This window comes from Vanacampus margaritifer, chromosome 14, assembly GCF_051991255.1.
Source record: "Vanacampus margaritifer isolate UIUO_Vmar chromosome 14, RoL_Vmar_1.0, whole genome shotgun sequence".
NCBI classification, from domain to species: domain Eukaryota; kingdom Metazoa; phylum Chordata; class Actinopteri; order Syngnathiformes; family Syngnathidae; genus Vanacampus; species Vanacampus margaritifer.
This window is the reverse complement of record NC_135445.1, coordinates 18,578,129-18,595,927: the sequence shown is the minus strand read 5'-3', so window position 1 is coordinate 18,595,927 and position 17,799 is coordinate 18,578,129. Positions and strand designations below refer to the sequence as shown.

Below are 17,799 nucleotides of genomic sequence, written 5' to 3'. Positions count from 1 at the left end.
CAATTTTTGTACATTGTAATGGATGTAGTTGATTCGGTCTACATTTTTATTGGGTGTTACCCATATGAAAATAGATTCCCACCCCGCTGCAATTTGATTTGCCAACTTATACTCATCCGGAACGCCGCGAGGAACTCCAATTGCATCCAAATAGGTTGGTCCACCGTCCCACCAGGAAGCACGTCGCTTTCTTGAGAGATGGTGGAGGGGATCATGAGCTGAAACTGCTCTCTGAATATCCCCCAGTGTGGATGGAAAAATAAACACCGGTAACAGCAGAGACACCAATGCACAAACACCAGTTGCATCTTTCAAAGAATCAAACAATTTGGTGAATGAATAGCCTTCACGGTCACAAAGACCACACAACATAGCACCGCAAATCTTATCCACGCAATAGCCATGTCGACCGAGAACCCCTAATTAGGTTAGGCGTCTTGGAAAACTTCACTGACCGCAGGTATTTTCAGATTCTATATATCTGCTCCCACCTTTGAATCTGACTTTCGCTCACCCTCCCTGTTGGGTTTGTCGGTTGAGATGACCTTTTTACAATGCGTAAGATGTATCCAAGTGCTCCTTGCTTCAATCTTTATGGCCGTCGGCGTGATCAGCAGCACTTGATGAGGGCCTTCCCACTTTGGAGAATTCCAGTGCTTCTTTTTGAGGCTTCGGATCAGTACCCAGTCCCCTGGAGCTACTAGTTCTTCCTGTTGGAGAGAAGCACAATCGCCTTCTGGTAGTTTCAATTCATCTCTTTTCTCTAATGTTTTTCGCATGTAATCGGCCAAACTGGCTTCGTTGCCACTGTTAATGATAATAAATAATAATAATAATAAAAAAAAATTTGAGAACAAATTAAAGCCATATGTCATATATATTTTGTGTATCTGTCCTACCATTCCCCCTGTTGACACATGGGTCACACCATGTGTCAATATAGCGGCCCACTTATAAAGATTTTTTATTTAATTTAATGTCACATTTTCTTCGATGGCTTTTTGTTTGTCATCCTGTTGGGAAGCTGATTTTTCTAGTCGTGCATCATTCCTATTGTGGGGACAGTGCCTCAAAAAATGCCCTGTCTCCCCACAACACCAACAGGCGACTTCTTTTGGGCCTGTGGCGTAGCCGCGCCCCTTGCCGGCGGGTCCTATTTTAAATTGAGGTCTACCCCTTCCTCGGCCCCTGTTCCTATTGTGGGGACAGTGCCTCGAAAAATGCCCTGTCTCCCCACAACACCAACAGGCGACTTCTTTTCTTTGAAACATGACTGTGTTTTCCCCCATCTCTTTCTCTTTTTCACATCTTTTATTTTTGGACTCTTTCTCGATTTTATCATTACTTTTATCTTCCCTCCTTTTTTGTGCCATTACCATCCAAAATTCTGTATCCTCGTATCCGTCTTTGCTCATTTTCTTATTATTTTTTCGTGTGGTTTTTATTTTATCTTGCAAGTTAAATATTTTTTGTGTATTAAGCTGGCCAGCAAATTCATATTTCGTTATCCACAAATTTAAATGTTTTGTTTTAGAAGGACATTGGTTTTCTACAAACTTGCAGTCCTTACATGTTAACTGTTGTTTCGGGTCTTTCTTGTTGGCTTTTTTGCTATTTGTTTTCTCCATGTTGGAGTCAGCGATTCTCTTAAGGAGATTAAACTGACTTTAAATCCCCGAACAAACAATAATGAGGTAGCGAACCTCCACTCACACCGAGGTAGCGAACCTCCACTCACACCCCCTCTTTATTTACGCGCGTAGGACACCGTCGCCCTCTTTTATAGACTCTCTCTGTCTCTTCACGCAACATTGACTAGTATTCTTACGGTTTTGATTCACCCCACTTTTATAGACTCCCTCTGTCTATTTCTCAGTCCCCTCTTCCCAGTTTCATAGACTCCCTCTGTCTATTTTTCAGTCCCCTCTTCCCAGTTTCATAGACTCCCTCTGTCTATTTTTCAGTCCCCTCTTCCCAGTTTCCCCTCTTTCTTTTCCTCAGTTTTATAGACTCACTCTGTCTTTTTTAGTTTTAAGTACGTACAGGACACCGTCGCCCTTAACTTTAAACGGACACTTATTTACCAAAAATCCGAAATGAAAATATAAGTGTCCTACCAGTGTTGCCTTCTCTCTTCCTGGCTTGCTTCAACCTTTAGTCCCCAGAAACAGGGCCGAGGTCCAGTCCCCTAAAAAGGGACAGCTGCCGTGGCCACGGTCTTTCTTGGTCGTCGGCTCTGCCTCTGGGCACCTCCGGTATGTTGCAATCCGGTTAGTTCCACTTGGAGGGTACTTTCAGATAACAGTTTTCCATATAAATTAGGTTAAAAAATTCACACCTCCTGGGTTAAGTGTTCCTTTTAGTCATTTATCTTTCAACTACAATTAACACTTTGTAATTTTCACATAATGTATCTTTCAATTTAATTCATAAGCATTCAGCTACTAGCATTCAGCTTAGCATTCAGCTAATAAAATTCAGCTTAGCACTCAGCTATTAGCATTCAGCTTTCTGCATTCCCACAAAAAAAATCCAGAAATTGTCTAGTCTAGTTGGAATGTAATGAATGAATTAAGCATGTTATGATAAAATCATAATCTAATCAATTTTGTTTAGTCTACTCTCATTGGCTGTTTCACTATTTCTCACCAGGTGGGTCAGATGGTCCTGACAGGCGAAGGACACTCTGATTGGCTGTCCAGCTGCAGTTTTCACCCAGAAGGAACTAAACTGGCAACAACCAGCGGAGACACTACTGTCAGTTCACATTCACTTGTCTTATCATGACCCTCATTAGTCTTCCTGCTAAAATAACCAGACACGGCAGGACAGGATTCAAGCATGTCTGTCTTATTTAACTCTCTTCTCGAACAAGGCTGGCTCGGTTACACCTCTCTCTTCTCTCTCTGCGCTCATGGCATGCACAGTACACAAAACACTTCAACATGTAAAACTAAAATATATACAAAACCAAAAGTAATAATTTACAAAACATATATGTCAATTGCAAGTAAATTAAAAAAAAATACACATTTGCAAACGTGTTACACTATGATAAATGGCCACACAAGACAATAAAAATAAACCGTACCCACTCTTACAGCAAACTATAATTACAGTATGTGTCAAAATCTATTCTATTCGTACAAGATATGCTTGGGTACAGAACTGCTTTGCTTAAATAAAAAAAAAAACGAACGTCCCCGAACGGCGACGATACTTGATGACGCTCGTGTCTTTAAATGAAAATAAATGTCGCACAATAGCCTACGTGCGATGCCTTCCCCATTATTGTGCGAGTTCCAGCGGCAGCGGGGTAAAATATTTTCGTGTTGCACCTGTCTGGATCGACTATCCCCAGAGCAGAAAAAATAAAAAGGGAGCCAGCGTGCTACGATTGACGTTTCGTTCCCTCTCGCTGTTGTTCAATGCTGCGGAACCAAATGGACAACGACGTAGGTATGTCACATTGTGCGACAAGACGAGCAAAAATTGAATTTATGCTAGAGTTTCGTCATGATGGTCGTGAACCTGTCCCGGCCAACAGTCGACTAATCGTTGAACGTGTCACACTACACGGGCGACGCTACGTCAAGACAACCCACAATCTTTTACGACATGCCCCGTTTGTCCGCGACACGTCGGTCGGGCCAAAATCGGGCTATTTTCTTGTAGTCTGACCCAGGCATAACCTTTCCGTGCTTATTCCACCTTTCCCGTTTAACCTTTACATTGTTCTTCTTGCAGGTAAAATTCTGGGATTTATTTTGTGGACGCTGTGTGTTGACATTCACCGGTCACAGCCAGCCCACCTGGGGCTGCTCCTTCCACTCATGTGGTCACTTCCTGGTGTCCTGTTCCTCTGATAAAACCGCCAAGCTGTGGGACCTGAACAGCCAGCGGTGCCGGCTGACAATGCGTCGCCACACCGCCCCTGTCAACAGCGTCTGCTTCCAGTCCTTCTCCAACACTCTCCTAACGTCTTCGGCAGATAAAACTCTTGCCCTGTGGGACGTTAGGCTTGGAGTGTGCACCGCATCCTTTATCGGACACCAGCATCCCTGCAACCATGCTACCATAAGCCTTTCTGACGAAGTCATTGCTTCCTGTGACACCCACGGCTTGATCAATCTGTGGGACATCAGGAGGCCTGCTTCGGCTCTGCGCACGATAGATGCAGGGCCCCTAAGTGCCAATCACGTGGCGTTCTGTCCATTCGGGAAGATGCTGGCAATTGCAAGCAGCGACAGTTTGGTCAGACTGGTGGATGTGGATTCCTGCAAAATCAGCAGCCTGTCAGGACAAAGAGATAGTGCACAGAGTGTCACGTTTGACCACACGGGCAATACTGTCATTTCTGCAGGGAGTAATGGGCTCATTAATGTATGGACGTAGACATTACATTACTGAATTTTTTATTTCTCCTCTGTAGTGGTGCAACGGATCATCATTGATCGGTGATTGGTACGGCTGAGGCCCCACGGTTCGGATAGCGCACGATCCGCGGATCGGTTGGTGGAATAAGAAAACAAAAAACTGTGCATTCACAAGAAAGCCACATAATCAGTCCACATTCACTAGCAGCAGAGGAAGTTGAATGGGAGCATTTTGGCAACTTGGGGTGAAATTAGTCCTCAAACTAATGATACAGGATTTTTTTCTTTTTTTGCCTCTTATTCGTTTGTCCTGACACAGTCATTTAGACATGTCAAGGAAGCAGGTAAAACATACCATAACACACCACCCACACTAAGACTAACTTCAAAATAAAGTGCTCCAAATAATAAATTGACGCCAATGCAAATAGCTTCAGTGAGCTTTTACTTTGAAGTCGGCCTACATGTCGACTTACATTACTGAAGTTTTTTATTTATTTATTTAGAAACATTTTCAATGAACAACATACAACAAACAGTGACTATCAATTTCTGTCAATTGTTGGCTTTCTACTAAGTGCCACCTTGACACACAGGAGATAAGATATACAGTACACACACATAAAAAAAAAAACCTACAACAACAAAACACACCTAAAGAAAAATAAAGACATAAAAAAATCACAACATGAAGAAATGTATATCAAATACTGCATGTGTACATTTCCGCAAAAATGTGCGCTATATATATTGCAATACATACACACAAAAACACAAACACCTTGAAGTACTTATCCCATTTTTTTAACCAAAGTCCAGGTATACATCAAATGATGACAGAAGGAAAGGAGTAGGGGTCTTGTGTTCTAAATTTGGCTGCCATACAATACAAAACTTTTGAGGGTTGCCTGATACCTCGTATTTTAGTTTTTTTTTAATATGTAACACTCCTATAAATTCCCTAATCCAGGTTTCAAAGTGGGGTGGGACATCAGACTTCCATTATTTTAAGACGCACCTTTTAGCTTTGATCATGCCATAAGCGACCACAAAAGTCTTGTCTCATGACCCAATTTTTGCACTGCATCTGAGAAAACAAACAGAGCAATTATGGGGTCAGGATCAATTGGTATTTTGAATACTGTTCTTGAGAGTATCATTTAAAAATTGAAGACCAAAAATCTCGAATCCTTGGGCAGAGCCAAAATTGATGTGCTAACACTGGATTATGTACAGCCGTGCTAGGGTGATTGCAAAATTTTCAAATCTGCAAGCAGATTTTCTGGGTGTGCAGTATGATAAAATGTTCTCCTCTCTGAGAGGACGATGGCCTAAGCGAGGAAAAAAGAATTACCCTGAGAAAAGTTTTTGGGAATAAACTATGTTCTATTGTCAACCAAGAAGGAACATTCGCTAACGACACCAAGTCTTGATTAATTTGCCAATACACCACAACTCTTACATTGCCTGCCCAATAATAGTGCAAGAAACACGATAGGCCAAGACCGCCACCTTCCTTGGCTTGTTGGAGGTATTGTTTTGCAATTCTATGCGCCTTATACCTCCAAATGAAAGGCAAAATAACAGAGTTAATCAACTTAAAATACTTTTTGGGGATATATACAGGAATATTCTGAAATAAATAGAGAAATCTTGGTAGGGAGACCATCTTAATTGTATTTATTCTACCAATCATCGATAAAGGTAGCGTTCTCCACTTTTCTATGTTCTCTTTTAGTGCATTGAATCTTTCTGTAAAATTTTGTTTAAATAGAGAATTTTGATTTTTTTTTGTAACTGAATCGAAGCTGCAAATACATGATCTAGATCTGTTGTAAGGGTCATCAGGTCACTCTTCTGCCAGTTGATGGTATACCCAGATACTGCACCTAAACTATTAATCAAATCTAACAAATTGGGAATAGAGTGCTCAGGATCTGAAGTTAAAATGGCAATGTCATCAGCATAAAGTGATATTTTATGATCAACTCCCCCGATCACTATGGGTTTGATGAGTTTATTTTCTCTTATGCTGATGGCCATGGGTTCACTCGCCAAAGCGAATAACAGTGGTGAGAGCGGGCACCCCTGGCGAGTGCCCCTCTCTAGTAAAAACATACATGATCTATCTTGGTTCATAACAATTCAAGCGGAGGGGCGTAAATAAGCTAACTGAACCCAGGATTCACCAAGACCAAATCTTTCCAGAACCTTAAACAGATATCCCCACTCAACCTGATCAAATGCTTTTTCAGCATTAAATATAAAATAGCTTGTTTTGAATGGAAATTTGTAGTATGTTATATTTAACACCCTTCTAGAAGGAATATTTGTAAGGGATGAACCCAGTCTGATCTTTGTGCACAATGGACTCAATGCATACATTTAATCTACTAGCAAGTATTTTAGTAAAAATCTTACAAACAAGATTTAACATGGACTGGACGATAAAATGCAGGATTAGAATCATCTCTGTCAGTTTTTAGAAGGAGGGTTATATTTGCATCATATAAAGTGGCAGGAAGTGCTTTTGCTTTCATAAAGTGTAAGAACATTCTAAGCAGGAGTGGGGATATCTGTACAGCAAACGTTTGATAGAATTCTGATCTAATGATTAATCAAATATAATGATTTAATGGCTTCCCAAACCTCTCTTATGGTCAGAGGTTGATTTAAGGCCTGACGTGAGGCACCGTCCAAGCTTCGAATGGGGACATCCTTAAACCGGGAGTCTGCCTTGTGCCTTTGACCAATACAACTCCTTATAAAAAACAGCAAAATGTTCATTGATTGACTTTGGGAGTGTGAGTATGTCTCCAGTATCGGATTTAATTCTATGTATGGCCCTAATATTTTGTTGATCTCCAAGTTGTCGAACCAAGAGGGTATGCAGCTTGTCTCCAAGCTCATGCAAACGAGAAATTTGGGCGCTTACTTGTTTTGTTAAAATTGTATTGTATTCATATTTAAGAGTAATGATTTCTTGTAGTGTAAGATTGCAATTGTTTATCGTCTATAAAGTGTTTCTAATTCTGATACATTGTCGTCAATCTCCCGCTGCCGAAAATTTCTCATTTTCCTTTGTGAGGCCTGATATAAAATTATATGTCTCCTCAAAACCACTTTAAGGTTTCCCATAAAATATAAATAAATAAAATAAATAAAAAATGAATAATCTCTATCTGTGGGATGTTGTGGGCGCCAGACATCCACTAAATTGGTGGAAGAAATAAGACGATTTAAGGCTACCGAAGCGTTTGAAGGTGCAGATTGTTTTCTAGAGGATCTATCCAAGTGCCAATCTAAAACCACATTATAATCCCCAGCGATTGCTAGAGTGGTGTCTGCAAAATCTGGAATTTTGTCAAAAACTTGAAAAAAACCTGTATCATCTACATTCGGACCATAAATGTTCACTAGTGTAAAATGCACAGAATACAATTTTCCAGTTACAATCAAGAACCTTCCATTAACATCACTAAGAACAGACGCTCAAAAGGAATGTTCTTCTTTATTGTATTAGCTACCCCTCGTGCTTTACTTGAAAAAGTTGAGTGAAATAATGGCCCCGCCCAGTTACATTTCAAACGTCTCTGATCATGTGATCGAATATGGGTTTCTTGTAAAAAAAAAATATCTTTTAAGTGTGCAAAAACTTTAGCCCTCTTAATATGGTTACCCAAACCCCTCACATACCAGCTAACCATATTGAACCCCCCCCCACCCACTATTTTTCTTATTAGCCATTGTCATAAAAACAATTATGGTTCCTATCCTATACTTTGGGAAGTAGTACAAATCAGTACTCCAAGTGAACACAAAAAAACAAACATACAAATATACAAAGCATACCTAGAGTCCCTCCCACCACCCTACCCTACTTTCCAAAACAAAGCAGGGCAAAAAAAAAAACATCTGTCTAAGGGGTACTTCTAACAGTACTTAGTAATTAAACCACTAAGGTGTTAAAACACAAATAACTACTTGTACTACTCCGAATGGGGTAAAAAAACAACTATCAATAAAATAAAACACCTAACGTTTATTTACCTTAAAAATATAAGGCACCAATGTGGCTTTGAAATCAGCAAGGAGGATTCATCCAACTATACTCAAAAACAGGATGTATTTCGTTTAACTAAAAAAATGTAATCCTTACACAATGTTACCTGAAATTATCATTCAATATGACCAGAGAAATGCAGTGTCCATGGACCAAATGTGGATTGCATGAGATCATCAGTGTCCAGTACCAAAGTTCTCTTCAATCTTCCTAGTTGGTGCTCAAGTTGTACGCGAAGATCTTCGCCTCCTCGGGTGCATTGAACATAGTTGTCACGTTGCCAATGGTAACCCGAAGACGAGCACAGTAGATGAAACCCGTGCAATGATTTTTTCCTTGTGTCCTCGAAAAGTTGACATCTCACGATCTCAACAGGGAAATCCGGAAAAATGTGAATTTGGTGCCCCCATTGCCATCCGCATAATGAGCTTGACGCGGTAGCTGTAGATCCTCGCAATCAAAATACGGGGCTTGTTAGCAGACTTAGTTCGCTGGCTACTGTTAGATGACGATATAATTTGTCATCATTTGCGTGTTCCAAAAATTTGGAGATGAGACTTCTTTGTGACAAAAGCTCCTTCGAAGGATGATTTATTACAGAGATCTCCGGTCACCATCTTGAATATCACGTAAAGAGTGTGTCAATCCAAGAGTGCGCGTCCCCTCTTTTGCGGAATCCAGCTTTTAAAGAATCCAAATCAGTAAGAGAACACCTATTCTCCTCCCATCATGAATAAGTAAAACAGATTGGTTCTCACACAATATGTTACATAATATTATTTTCGTACACAGTCCGCAGCTGTGTTCATCTTTTTAGACAAAATATACTCTCAGGGTACTTTTCGTACTTTTTTCCCAAAACAATATCTCACAAACAAATTGAACTGGATTTAGAGTGGCCATGAGTGATGGTGCTCTCAGGGTATGTGTGTGGCAAAATCTGTTCTTACGAAGAGAATGTGTGTGCGCAAAACACTGAGAAGGAATTTTTAGACCAAACAATGTACCAGCTTAGGTTAAGGTCATATTATACTGAGTTCAACACTATTTCACCTACTTTACACATCTATCAATCATTTCAACATGGTTAATATATTAAATAAAGAATTAAAAATGTTAATAATGTCTAACAGTCCTCCCTTTGGGCTATTAAAAAGCCCAATAACTAAACATTTAAACATTTTTACCAAAGGATTCCAGCGGGATCTTCATCGTTGCAATGGCAGGTGCAACAGTAAGAGAAATAAGAAATAAGAGAAAATGAAAACATTCTTTTTAGCAGGAGAGGAGGTCAGTCATATGTTAAAAACGATGTGATTCATTAAAAGATTTTTTCAGTAAAATAAGCATATCATATATGAAGACGATGTGTTGTGATTATGTTTAAAAATTGTGGTGGGGGATCCCAGAAATAGCAGATTGGCATGACAGTCAGTATGAGAAAGAGTGTCATTATGTACGCAATTGAAGACGCATTTGAAGACGCGATTGAAGACTTGTTGTCGTTTTGAGCGATGGAAGTTCTCTGTTCAAAAAGGACGTTTGTCAGTTCCATTTTCGTTCTTGCGTTTGTTTTTTGTTTTTTTAAACAGAGTCCTTCAGCTCTGCGATTGGCTGGCAACCCGTAGGTTGTACCCCGCCTACTGCCCGAAGCCAGTTGGGATAGGCTCCAGTACCCTCACAAACCTTGTGAGGACAAGCGGTCAAGGAAATGGATGAATGGATGGATGGGTCCTTCAGCTCTTTTAGAACCCACGTCAACTGGCCAGAGATGCAGGGATTGATCACCGGGATTTGTGTGATTCGATCCTTGTGGAATGATGCCCGGAAAAGGACACGTGCCTCCAATCTCCATTGAGTGATGTCTTCAGCGAGAGCAGCTCCATTGAATGATGTCCTCAGCTCGTCAGGTGGACACTGGAAGCAGTTGGCTGGTAACCCATTTGGCTCGTCAGATGGACACTGGAAGCAGGCCTCAGGTAGTTCCTGTTGGTGGGGGTTGAGTAGAAGGCGGACCCGGCAGGTCTGATAGGCAAGATGTGGAACCATGTGCCCCCCGTGAACTGGACCAGATTGACCTTTCCATCACCTCATCTGGGTGCAGAACATTTTCATTTAGTCACTAATAAACATACATATTCACATCCCTTCTTTTTGAAAGAGCATCTGGTAGTTTATTAGTTTGGAGTTAGTAAATGTTAGTGAAGTTCTGTAGGGGGAAAAATTCTGCTTGTTGTGATATTCAATCAAAATCCAGCCTTTGGCTGAGTTTAATGACCTAAGCACATTCATTAATGCAACAATGAAAATCTTATAGCCAATTCATCATTCATTATTCCACTGGCCGCATCCATCTTTATTAGTTCTTCAATTCACGAGTGTTTACTGGGCAAAACTATGAGAGCAACTGCGCATGCGCTCTCAACTTTTTCATAGCGTCATCATATTCTCGCTTAACGGAAACTGATTTGGGTCAAACAATTCTGTTTCGCGTTCAAAAAGAGCGTCCTTAATTTCTATTAATTATTGATTCCCGTATTTTATAACTTATTATATTATATTATATTATATTATATTATATTATATTGTAGTTAAGTCGTATTAACATTTATAAATGAAGTGACGTCTCACTTATAACAGAATTAGTCAACAACATATCTCATCGCGGTCCCTTTAACGTCTGACTATTCTACCAAATACCAAACATACAAATAACACACAACAAATATCATGGTTCCCCTCAAAATAATAAATACTGCTTTTAATCAATCACGAAGCAGTGTTGTTCTGTTCTGTTCACAATTATTCGATTCAATTGTGCAGAAACCCCTCGTAACGTTACGTACCAATCTCTGGCAATATATCCTCATCTGCGCATTCATATTTCTGTTGTCTTTCAGCTGAACAGACTTGTCCATGAATATTCATATCTAATCATCCAAGGACCTCGCGGTTGATCTCAAAACGGCGTATCAACTCCGCTTTCTGTCAACTTGACTACCAACGCTGAATAAATAAATGTTCAAGGATCTTTACGATGTCAATCAGGGCAGTACTATTCCGCTGTCTCAGTCGTAGTATCTCCGAAATTTTATCCAAGAACCTCTCGTTTGCGTAAACAAACTGTTTTCCTTGCACAAGGACCTTTAAGAACAAATCATCCAAGTGCCTCTCGTCTGCGTTTTCCTATTCAGCTTTTATTATACAAGGAATTTAATCAATTCAATTCAATTCAATTCAATCTTCCATGTATCTCTCATCTTGTAAAAACATAGAAATGTTTCTCAAAACTGACTACAAAACGATCGCGTACAATTCAATGTGACAGCATTTTATAAATAATGCTACGCCACCACATGTATATACTTCAAATACCGTGGTAAAATCCGAAATCTGGGACCTCGTGTCCAACCAAACGACTTCAAAATTTATCACAATTTTTCTTACATAAATTCCATCTTCAATATAATTTTGCAAGACGAATTTACTAGCCGCAGCGTTCCCAAACAGATAGAACTCCTAAAACGTGGATAAAGTGTCCACTTACCGTGATTAATGTGGCCGGGAGCTCTATTCGTCTGTGAACGCCCCGCTGCAAAACGTCGCTCTTAGTCGGGGTCACCAATTTGAAAGAGGAATAAAATTATTTGTCCTCTTTGCGTGTTCTAAAACTTGAAGACAGATTTAATGTAAGAAAAAACACCTTTGCAAAAATGAATTTAATCTAACAGAGATCTCTGGACATCGTGACAGTCTCCAATTCATCACTTAACAGGTGGAATTCAGAGCGCCGAATGTGTCTCTTCCGCGTGTAAAATGGCTTCTTATAGTTAAAACCGACCGCCTCTCTTTCATTTGTAGACAAAACATACTCTCTGGGTACTTTTCCATGAGCGATGGCGGAAACAGAGTCAGGGGTGCGTGTTCAAAACAGATTCTGTCCTCAAGGACCAAATGTGTTTTCGCACAAAACGCTGAGAAGGAATTTTTTTAGACTAAATAATATGTCCCAGCTTAAGGTCAAATTATACTGAGATCAACACCACCTGCTATCCACGTCCACAAAACATTTCGACAAGGTTAATATAAAGAATTAAAATGTTAACAATGGTTAATATATGAAATGAAGTATTAAAAATGTTAATAATATCTAACGATAGATAGATAGATAGATAGACAGATAGATAGATAGATAGATAGATAGATAGATAGATAGATAGATAGATAGATAGATAGATAGATAGATAGTGAAGTGTGTCTTCTGCCCAGATTTAGTCATAACTGTTTTAATTTCCTCATTTCCTCAGTAGAGCTTTGTTCTGCGGATATATCCTTGTGAGTGTTATAGCTATCTCTGCCAGGTGTAGTCATGACTGAATAACTTCCTCTATTCCTCAAATGGGCTTTGTTCTGTGTCTGAATAGTGTCCTTGAGTGTTATCGCACGTCCGGTTAACTTTGAACTGTTTACTGGAAACTTTGTGGTACCGCCCTTCAAGATAGTATAAGAATGTTGTAAGTTCTCTGTAACTTCACACTTGTGAGATGCTACAGCCATTGTCTGTAACTCACTTGTGTCCGGAATACTCAGTAGAAATAAAAGCTTTGAAGGAACTGTTCATCGATCTCCAGCCTGTATTCAGATAACCAACATTCTCACTACCCGAAAGAAAACGAACATGCGGAGGAAAAAGCTTATCCTCTAACAATAGATAGTGTTGTCAGAAGGATTCTTACTTTTTTCGTGGTTATAGATAGATAGATAGATAGATAGATAGATAGATAGATAGATAGATAGATAGATAGATAGATAGATAGATAGATAGATAGATAGATAGATAGAAACACGGGAAGTGAATCCAGTTAATCGCAGAAGCACAATAAGTTTGTGCGAAAGTAAATCTGCACCTGCATAAATTTGTGTGTACTAGTAAAGAAGTCTTAAACAACATTCCAGAGATTGAGCGTGCTACCCTAGTGAACGAGGTATACCTGAACTATAGCGAGCTTCCAATGCAGAGTGTGCTAGGAGTCAAGTGGATTGTAAAAACTGACGCGTTGACATGCAATGTAACCCTCACTGAGAAGATTGCCACACGACGTGGAATACTGTCCACAGTTGCAAGTATATATGATCCTCTTGGATTTCTCTCCGCCTACATCCTTACTGGGAAAAAGGTGCTCCAAGAAATTTGTACAAGCTAGGAATCGGATGGGATGATCCTCTTCCCCCAGAATTACAGCCAAGGTGGGGAGCATGGTGTCGGGTTTTGGAGAATCTGTGCAAAATCCAAATACCAAGATGCTTCATTCCTGGGAACATTGGCAAAATCCATAAAATTTAATTACAACGCAAGTTACAGTGGTTATGGACAGTGTTCGTACATCAGGGTTGTTGCTTAGAAACAGGTGTATTGCGCTCATAGGTAAAGCTCGAGTGGCACCCATTAACGTTGTGACCATCCCACGTCTCAAACTCACCACAGCTGCAGTCTCTGCTGCTATAAGCAATCTTCTGAAAGAAGAGCTAGATTTAAAAATAGACTAAACATTCTTCTGGTCGGACTCACAAGTGGTGCTCGGATATATCAAGAACGAAGCCCGGCGCTTCCACGTGTTCGTTGCAATTAGAGTGCAGAAAATAAGGGACACTACAGACCCAAACCAGTGGTTCTACATTGAAACAAGTCAAAATCCAGCTGACCATGCATCTAGGGCATAGTTGTTAAACTCCGGTCCTCAAGGGCTGGTGTACTGCAGGTTTTGGATGTTTCCCTTCTCCAACACAGCTGATATATGATCAGCTCATCAGCAAGCTCTGCATAAGCCTGATAACGAGTCTGCTGATTGGAATCAGTTTGTGTTGGAGGAGGGAAACCTCCAAAACGTGCAGGACTGCGGCCCTCAAGGACCGGATTTTGACACCTATGATCTAGGGGACTCAAAGTTTCAAATATGTGTAACTCAAACTGGCTGTCAGGTCCTAAGTTCCTCTGGGATTGGGAGATAAAAATGAACCAAGGATCCCCAAAGCTTCTTGTTGGTGATCCAGAAGTAAAGGTCCTTAAAACCGATGTGTCTGAAAGTGAAAGCTTCCTTTAAAGACTCAAAATTCTCGGACTTGAATAAAGCTCTCAACACCATTGTTCGGATTCAAAGGCTGGCTAACAAAGACCAGTCAGTGCTAATAAATGTAGAGGAGAGAAAAAAGGCTACAGCTACACTCGTTAAAATAGCAGAGAGAACAGCCTTCTAAGAAGAACGGAAATGGTTTAGTCAGAAAGCAGGAAAACTTCCAAAAGTAAACTATACCAGCTTGATCCTATTTTTGAAAATGGACTGCTTAGGGTCGAAGGGCAATTGAAAAGATCTTCTGCATCCCTCGAGTTAAAGCATCCAGTGATTCTACCTCGGGAAAGTATTGTCACGCAACTTATACTGGACGAGTGTCACAAAAGAATTCAACATCAGGGCCGTGGCCAAACGTTGAATGAAGTCAGGGCTAGTGGATTCTGGATCATTGGCGCCAGCAAAGTTGTAGCCAAGCATATCAAGAACTGTGTCACTTGCAGAAGGATACGGGGGCGGATCGAAGAGCAACGGTATGGCAGACCTGCCGGTTGATTTAGTAGAACCCTCAAATCCTTTCTCATTTACGATAATTGACTGTTTTGGCCCCTTCTACACAAAAACAAGACGGAAGGAAAACAAAAGATATGGTCTGTTGTTCACATGTTTAAGCTCTAGAGCGATTCACATCGAGATGCTCGAGGTTCTCACAACTGATACATTCCTAAATGCTCTAAGAAGTTTTATTGCAATCAGAGGAGCGGTGAGACAGACCAGATGTGACCGAGGTACACATTTTGTTGGGGCAAGGAATGAGTTACAAAAATGTCTGACGGAACTGGACAAGGATAGGATTGCAACCTACCTGTCAAAGAAACGCGACTTCCTGATGAATGAAGCAAGCCACATGGGAGGCGTGTGGCAACGCCAAATTCGAACGGTCAGAAATGTGATGAGCTCTGTCCTGGTACATGCAACACGAAGACTGGATGACTGAGGACCTTCTTTTACGAGGCCATGTCTTATTTTTTAATTTATTTTATTTTATTTTATTTTTTTCCTGGAGAGCTCAGTATTGTTCATTCGGTAATTTTACCGATTTGACATGCCATCATCATTGCTCTCCTTTTTTTTTTTTCTAATATATATATATATTTTGTATTTTTTTTTTTGTATGTGGGTGAATATGTGTATGTGCGTGCGTGCTTGCATTCATTAGTTCACCTAAAACCTATAAAAAAAATAAAAAATCCCATACCGTTTCCCTAAACTGAACACTTCCAGTCAGAGTCGTGAGGGCGTCAGGAAACCCGAGAAAGGACCAGAGAAAAGAAAGGAAAGTGAAATCCAGCACCGACCAGACACCACCCACCAGGCCACCAACCAGAGTCTTTCACCAACCCATCTAAATTTCAACAAATCAAGGAGACCTCAAGAGACCAAAGGAGAGACTGAGGAAAGGAAGGAAGGACAGACGAAGCGGAGTGAGATCCACAGACACCAGCCTCCACCGATTCAATGACCTGAGGAAGATTGTGTCTGAGTTTTGAAAGATGCTGGTGTGGTGGATCTGGCGTGTATGAAAATCTCCACCAAAGAGGGGAGCCGTCGACCCCCGCCAGGACAGGGCAAGCGCAACACCTCAGGGCCCCCCCGGCCGCGGCAGCGCCAAAGGACGACCCCCGGGCCCCGAGGCCATGTCAATTGTGTCAAATCAACAATTGCCCACTCACAACAGATAATATCAATCAACCTAAGAGCATGGAACCACTAACATCAAATAATTTCCTCACTATGAAAGCTTCTGTTCCCCTTCCGCCTCCTAAAAATTTTGTTGAGGAAGACCTGTATGTAAGAAAAAGATAGTGGAGGGTGCAATATCTAACAGAGCAATTTTGGAGTGGATGGCGCAAAGAATAGCTGTCCAACATAAGCCGTAGACAGCGATCACTTGCACCCAGAAGAAATGCTCAAGTAGGAGATGTGGTGATTGTCAAGGAGGATAGTGTATCCAGAAACCTGTGGAAGCTGGCCAGAGTAGTTGAGACCAGTTCAGATAAAGATGGGTTAGTGAAAAAGGTCAAAGTTCAAATAGGTCGGAGTAGCTTGGACACGAAAGGTCAGCGTTTAACACAGCCATCTAGTCTTGAGCGTTGAAGACATTTAACATTTTCTATGCATATTTTTACTGTTTATGAATTTACTTATAGTATATAGATGCCATATAACTGTGATAATGTTTGTGTGAAATATATTGGACATATTAACTGTATTGTAATGAATAACACTTTTCACTCCCTTCCAGCTGGTGAGATAGGAATGCACATGGGAGTCATGTTCTCAAGTTCTCATGGTGATAACACTGTGGGTCTGAGGGAGTCTAGGTCGCATGGTAGTACCTGTCTAATCATATATTTCCGGCTTTGGACGGAACTGGAGTAAACATGTCAGTAAATCACTTGTCTGTCTATTATAATTACTAACCCTTTGTCCAGCCTCAGAGGAGGAGTATGCTTTTTTCATCTATAAAGCGACTGTGTGTTTTCATATTGACACACTCGAGGCTTAACATCACCTTTGAATGTAAGCATGTCTTGTGTCTTTTAGGAGCTCCTAAAATAAATCTTTTGCAAAAGAAGCTTCTTCATCAGATCTCATCTGCAATTATTTCGAACACGCAAAGATTACATTTAATATAGTAATCAAATAATACCTTCAGCGTCCAGTACAAAAACTAGTGCTACTAGTGGAGAGCGAACCTTAATTAAAGTATTGGGAAACAAAACTATCTAAGGATTAAGAAGGGAATATTAATCGACAGTTTATAAAGAAAATTACATGATTAGTTATCATTTTCAATAATATGATTACATAATTCATTGTAATTTTGGGGGCAGTGTAACTGTTGGAATTTTAGGGTTATGATTGTATTAAAATTAATATATTCTCTACACTGTTGTAAAATGAAAAAATATGTGATTTGCTGATGACTGTTTCTTTTGATTACTGTGCTCTCTGCTGGTATATTTTAGACTTACATTTTGTGACAGGAAGAGGTTATTTTAATCGAGAGTGACGTCAGTCAGTTGAAGGAAAGAGACGGAAGTGTGAGGCTCGTACAGTACGTGCAACGATATTCCTAATTACCCCTAAATTCCAGTTTAGAAGGCGAAACGGTACGTGGTTAAATTTGATGTGTTTTATGTTGTTGAGACACGTTGCATTGTATTGTTCACTGTGTAATAAAGTGTACTTTTGTCACAGCTTTTTACCCCCCAATAAAATGGTGTTC

General features: G+C 40.3%; 1 protein-coding gene across 1 annotated transcript in view; it reads left to right on the top strand.

Annotated features, from left to right (window-relative positions):
- spag16 (sperm associated antigen 16) overlaps positions 1-17,145 on the top strand; it is a 28,271-nt gene extending 11,126 nt beyond the window's left edge. The window contains exons 3-4 of the mRNA XM_077585476.1: positions 2,653-2,757; positions 3,748-17,145. Coding sequence (XP_077441602.1) covers positions 2,653-2,757; positions 3,748-4,395 — 753 coding nt within the window. The 3' untranslated portion in view covers positions 4,396-17,145. The remainder of the gene's footprint in view (positions 1-2,652; positions 2,758-3,747) is intronic.
- The last annotated feature ends 654 nt before the right edge of the window (positions 17,146-17,799 follow it).